The 6,408-nt window shown below is 40.4% G+C and overlaps 1 protein-coding gene across 1 annotated transcript in view; it reads right to left on the bottom strand.

The window, feature by feature from the left end:
- Positions 1-1,813: 1,813 nt before the first annotated feature.
- The window catches only part of GAD2 (glutamate decarboxylase 2), a 39,405-nt gene continuing 34,810 nt past the window's right edge, over positions 1,814-6,408 (bottom strand). Inside the window, exons 12-14 of the mRNA XM_026842303.1 lie at positions 6,286-6,393; positions 5,075-5,164; positions 1,814-4,376 (exon numbers count right to left, since the gene is read on the bottom strand). Coding sequence (XP_026698104.1) covers positions 4,203-4,376; positions 5,075-5,164; positions 6,286-6,393 — 372 coding nt within the window. The 3' untranslated portion in view covers positions 1,814-4,202. The remainder of the gene's footprint in view (positions 4,377-5,074; positions 5,165-6,285; positions 6,394-6,408) is intronic.

Raw genomic sequence — 6,408 nt, 5'->3', positions numbered from 1 at the left:
TTATTTCAGCTTTACTAAACCAGATTTTTTTAGACCCACATTTAGGAAGTGAACTACAAACCAATTTGCCAAGAGCACTAAACACAGTCAGTGGACTGTGGCTGTGATTCAACTGGGATGGCTCCAGTCAAATTTTGAGGCCTCCCTGCAGAGCTCTTTCTTGGTGCTCTGCCTTCTTTCACAGCAGACCAGCTCCAGGATGGGGTCACCCAGTGACACTGTGCTGCTTGTGGTGTTAGCTTGGACCAGGATCACCCTATGGTAAAGGAAAAAACAGCCACTTCTTGGATTGAAGACTCCAGTCTCATCGTGGTGGTGTTTTAGTTGAGTCTATAGGCTGCATTTCAAAGGAACCTTAATCCCTCCACAAAGAAGTTATGAAGATGGCTAAGGTGCTCACATACATACATGTTGTGGGAAAGGGGCAAGAGGGAAGAGAGGAATGAAAAGGTGGAGCAGGGGACTGGTGTGGAGAGGCAGAAGCAGCACAGTGGAGTGGCATGGGGGGAGGCAGAGCCGTGGCTCCTGGGAGCTTTATGGGGCTGTAGAGCAGCATGGGAACCCGCCAGCCGCAGATGAGAGATCACCATGCAGGTATGCTGCCACAAACCGGCTAGGTCATCTCCTCTTCTAGATCCATGATTCTCCCTGTGCAGGGTGCTCTTTTGGGAGTTTTGTGGTAATAGCAAACCAGAGCTTTTGTTCTCCTAGGAGAATGCCCAAGGAACTAGCCTTTGTAAACAGCAGGCACTCAGGCTGCCGTGTGAATTCCTTCTTTCTTGGCAATTTTATTTTGCCTTCCTTGCGCACAGCCAGGACTCTGTGCTCAACTCAGTTGGGCAAATCCATTCCCACTCCCCATCCCTCAGGGAGACTCCATGCAGCTCTGGGTGCAACAGGTTTAGAGCAAAGCCCAAGATTCATGCGCTTCTTGTGGGGGTAGTACTCAAAAATACTAAACCAGTGCTCCCCCTCCCAGTGCTAAACAAAGAGCTTAATTGGGGTAAAAGTAGTATCTTATCCCCACAACTTCTCTCTCCCTGTATTTCCTTACAGAGCTCCTAGCTGGGCTCTGCACAGGTACTCGGCATAGGCATTCATCTCAATTCTGCTGCAGACTTGAAGGAATTATACAGAAAATCTCATTCCAGACATAAGCTTTCTGACCACTGCTTCTTTGATGGCATTGTTTTGTTTTCTTTCTCAACTGCTGATATCACTCTGGGAAGCCCTTCAGAGGGTGGAGGGAAAATAAAGCAGACAGGTGGCAGGTTTTGGAGGAACGAGGCCCTGAGCCAGGGGAGACACAGGGATTAAAATCTTAATTTTTGTATTGGTGGTTGTGTCTTTTTTACTTCATGGTCCTTTTAATTGTTGCCATCACTTATCTGTGTTGTCCTGGGAAGTGCCCTACCTGCTTTCACTGCTGTGCTGGAGGCTGATTAGTGTACGGTTAATTTGGGGATAAGTGCTCATGGACTGAAACGACAAAGCAAAACAGAAAAAATTGTTGAGCCTGTCTGAGGAGAATAAAGCAACTAAATCCATCTTGTAAAGATAGGGTAAAGGAATATCAGATGGCAGATTTACTCTTGTATGCTGGTGCCGTGTATTGCTTCAAAAAGGGTCTGGGGATAGAAGTGGGTTTTTATGTTACAATAATTAACAGAATGCATCTTGTCATGAAAAAAATCCAGCAGGAGACACATAAAGTTACAATTAAACATTGTCTTTATTGGGGCCTTGCTCCGAAATGGCACAAGTGATAAATGCTCAGAGTGCCCATCAGTGCTGCTAATGAAAAGACCCAGAGTCATGTTTTACACTTTTATTTGGATTTAGATCAACACCACAGATAAGATACTTTGGTCAAACACAAGAACAGATTGCTATGCCGCTCTTTCCTGGCTGCAATAAATACAGTAACGTGGGAAAAAAGATGTTGGTTCTCCTGGAACACTGAATGTAAATCTTGGATTTGCACATACAGCTAATAATACGTTGTTTGCACTTAGCACTTTAAAACAGAATTGCACATGCAAGATGTAACCAGGCTACTGATCACCTTCATCATTGTCCCTGTACTACTTTTACTTTTTAAGGTCTTTGCTTGCCTTTTTCCCAGCAAGAAAAAAGAATTAATTTGCTGCTCTACTCAGTATTTCAGTGATTAGTCAGCTGATTTTGACATGTTTAGCAAAGGTCGCATTGAAGTCCTTCCTGATAGAACTGGTATCATCTCCTCTATAGCTTGACTTGCAACACTATGCATCACAGGTAGCAATGGAAGTCCACCCAAGTGAGGTGAGAGGTCTGCCCAAAAGCTGAGGAGGAGACGTTAATACCAAGCAAAGATATAGTAGAGGGACTGGCGTGAATGCAGTTCTTAAAATATCAAGAGTCAATACTACTACCACACAAATAATGACATATCAATAATATATTGTACAAGCTTATACAGCAACACATGTTGATTTGCAACATTGTACAGTTTAAATCTAAAGTGCACAGCCTCAATCTGAGGTGACAGAACAGTACTATCAATATAATAAAGGCAACACAATTACAGACACAATTTATTTCCTCTTACTTTATGTCCTCATGATATTACACTGAATTAATACTCCATTTATCTATTTTAGATGAAATTACAACTACATCACACTTTGTTTTTTTTTCTCTTCAAGTATTTTAGAGACAGCAAAACCATATTGCTTTACAAACAAAAGTTGGCCGTTTAGGCAAAGTTAAAACCAAAACTTTAGTAGGGTTATAAGCAGACAGGCCCAAGCCTCAGAACTCTTACCAACACTTCCAGATGTTGGGAGGGAAAAGATGATAAATTTCACTTTCCATGCCAGAGTCACCTCTAATGTTAAGGAATGATGTAGCAGATGAGTTCTGCAAGAGCTGTGCCCATGGTTTCTAAAAAGGCTGTGAGGCTCCACATGGGCTGTTCTAGGCAGATGTAGCCTTATCTCAATTTTTTCTGCAATTTCAAAAGCCGCTCCAGACAAGGAGAGTCCAGCATGGGAGAAACCTCTGACAAAGCAGTTTGTTACTCATCCTGTCACTCAGATTAGTCACATTTAATTTAGGCCTTGCCTTGCAGACCTGTACATCCGTAAGGACTCCTTACTCTTTTAATGTAGCTATGAGGTTTCATGCTATTTATTTAGTAAGAATTTCAGTCCATTTTAATTTTCTGTGTACTTCTGGTCTGCATAAATAAGCATTTATTCAGATGTGACTTTTTTTTGGATAGGCTTTTTTACCACAGAACACAGAAACCATCCAAATACAACCTTATTTCAGTCTTGGTTAGCACTGTATATTGATTGTGCATCTGCTTAGTTAGGCCAAGTGGGAAACATAATTAGGAATAATAGCATCCTATTGTTGTACTGTAATTGATCTTATTAAGTGGTTTTAAGAGCTGCAGTACTCTTGAGGTTTTTCAGTAATCAACCCTGGAGATGTACAATCCAAATGACATGGAGAAATGAGGTATTGGTACCTCTTAAGAATGTAATATGTGGGCTTATATATTAAAATAAGCAGTAATAAATATTTGAGGCACCTCCATCAAAAGAAAAAGAATCCTAGTTAATTTTCAGTTTCTGTCCTTGCAGTTTTATAACCCATATAAAATAAATATATATAGTTTACAAAATAGGATTTTTTATATATATATATATTTCCTTTTGTAAAACTATACCTATTTAAATACATTTGAAATGTTGCTATAGGTAAATTAGAAATTCTGTTCTAATACTATGAAAAAGGCAAAATACTTTAGCTTTTAAACATACAGCTCGTATGCTCTGCTTCTCACTGCCCCCTCCCACTTCCCCCAATTTGATTTTGTCATCATTGTGGGCAAATTTGGCATCATTCAGTCTGATTGCTTTTAATTTAAAGTAGTCATCATGTTAAAATTGGGGATAAAATTTTAAGTGTCTTCTGTTCTTCCTTATTTGTTTCAATGCAGCTTTTTGTGCAGCTAATTATTAAGGAGGTATTCTAAAACTCAGGAAAGGACTTTAAAGGAGCCATGTTTCTTGATTTTAAACTGTACTCTATTCCAACGCCACAATATAGAAATAGATTTACTTTGGAACAAACTACAAATACATTCGCACAGTTTGTGACAACTTAATTGTCTACTTAGAGGTCCAGGAACAGACTTTCACACTCAATTATTATAAATCTTGTCCCAGGCGTTCTATTTCATCAATCAGGAAATCAATGTCTTGGTGAGTTGCTGCAGGGTTTGAGATAACCATCCGGAAGAAGTTCACTTTGTCTCCCAGGGGCTGATAGCTCACCATGGTTGTGCCATACTCCATCATCCTGGCTTTTATCACTGGTGCCACCTGCAGCATAACAAAAAAGCAGGGGATGACGATGATTATTATAATTATTATCACTATTTCCATTATTACCATGATCTTTATTATTATTTTTATAACAAAACACAGAGTAAGTTTTCTTTTTTTTTTTTTTTAAAAAAAAAAAAGATGAAGAGCTACAAGAAGCAGTTAAAATGAAATTACATCCAGTATTGATAAAAACCTTAACCTCCATTAAGGAGTAAATGTCTCACTGAAAAGACATTGTGTTTATCCTGTTTCTTTGTCCTGGTCTTAAAATCACTGTGGAGTTTTCCCCTTTATCAAAATTGCTGACAGGGACACAGTAGACCTTTTCTGTAGTGCTCAGAACATACTGCTACAATCATTTTCCATCTTCTTCATATGCCAGAGGGCCATGGTATTATGAGCATTTGTCGCACTTGCTGGGTTTAGCGATTGCAGTTCACAGTAACTTCAGTAAATACACACAGAGGAGTAAGTGCTCTAGAGATGAGGCAAACTCAGGGAATACCAAACTTGGGAGATCAGAGTAAGGTGGTGCCAGACTAACCTGCAGTAAAATGACCACAAAGGTGTCATTTGCCAGAATATTAGGAGGTGACCTTGCCGTGTGCCCTGGGAGATAGATCATTCTGGGGATTGTCTGCCTGCAAGGGTTTCACTCTTCACTGTGTGATGTCCTGGAGGACTCTGCTTACCTTCATAAGGCGGCTCATTCTTTCTTCATTGTCTTCCATACTGCGCAAGCTGGGAGGTATATACCAGAAGCAGACGTTTGTGTGCTGAGGCTAAACACAGAATAATAATGGTTTACACAGTAAGAAATGCTCATAATATCTCAATTGCAATTAAGTTCATGCCTTCCCTCCCTCTCATACATCATATTGTGACAGCAGTCAATGGTTTTCATTATCGTGGTCCACTGAGAGTCATCATCATTATTAATGCAGAAAAGATAATTTTAGGCAATTTATTCCCAGGGTGTCAGATGAAGGAACACATCATACAGCTGTGCAAATATATTTATGCCCTACGGAGAGGCATCTAGATTTTGTAGGTGCTGTCTCCTCCAGAGGCTGAAGGGATCATGTGGTAAAGCAAGGTCCTATTACAGATAATTTAGAGGTGATGACTGTGTCATTTACTTTTATTACATGACAGAATATTATAGAATCTGGTTCTGTAAACAGGAGTCACAGGTGGTGCATGAGACAGTCTAAGATTTTCTTATATTTAATGAAATTTATTACTTGTCAGTTTGATTCAGTTAGCTGCTGTATAATGTGAATGCACTAGTGTCTTAGCTAGTTTAACTTACATGGGAACACCAAGTAGAAAGGCATAAAGTAAGAACTAGTTGATATTTTGAGTATTTTTGCAATCTCCCAGCAGTTGCCTGCTTTGCTATGTTCCTCTTTGCTGGATGCTAAATGTGTGAGTTAAAGCAACTCCTACTGCTGCCAGTTCCTTCACTCATCATCAGACCCAGCAGGCCAAACTCAGCGATGACCCTGCAGGTCCCTGTGGCTGCCCACCTGAGAATGCTGGTAAAAACACTTTGCACAACTGTCCTTTCAGAGTTGTGCGGGGCACTGTAATCCCCACTCGTAACAGACCCTGCTATTAGGAAACTGCAACTTATTTTTGTTACTGAGAGCTGGTGTGTGCTGTGTAGCCTGAGATGCCAGTGTGATGAAACTGAGCAAACCGAAAACTTATGCACAGCTGCTTCATCTCCCTTGTCCCTGGATCCCATGAGGAAGAAACACATAGGCAAAAAAATGGGTTTTATTTACAAGGGACACTGCTTTCTGTCACCTGCTCTTTGGTTTGACCTGTTGGTAGCATCCAATAGGGGACTAAGGCAAGTGCTGTTGACCAACTGGGAAAAAGAAGTTGCAATACATACCTTTCCATCAAACACCATCTCATACCCTTCTCTGTTCTTTATTTTATTGTATAGGTATTCTGCAAGTTCCAAGCACTTATCAATTTGTGCTTCAAATCCTGTGGTTCCCTTTAGAGAGAGAGA

Source organism: Athene cunicularia (assembly GCF_003259725.1).
Source record: "Athene cunicularia isolate RWA chromosome 2 unlocalized genomic scaffold, athCun1 chr2_part1, whole genome shotgun sequence".
NCBI lineage: Eukaryota > Metazoa > Chordata > Aves > Strigiformes > Strigidae > Athene > Athene cunicularia.
Note: the sequence above shows the minus strand (reverse complement) of the source record. Positions and strands in the feature narration are given on the sequence as shown.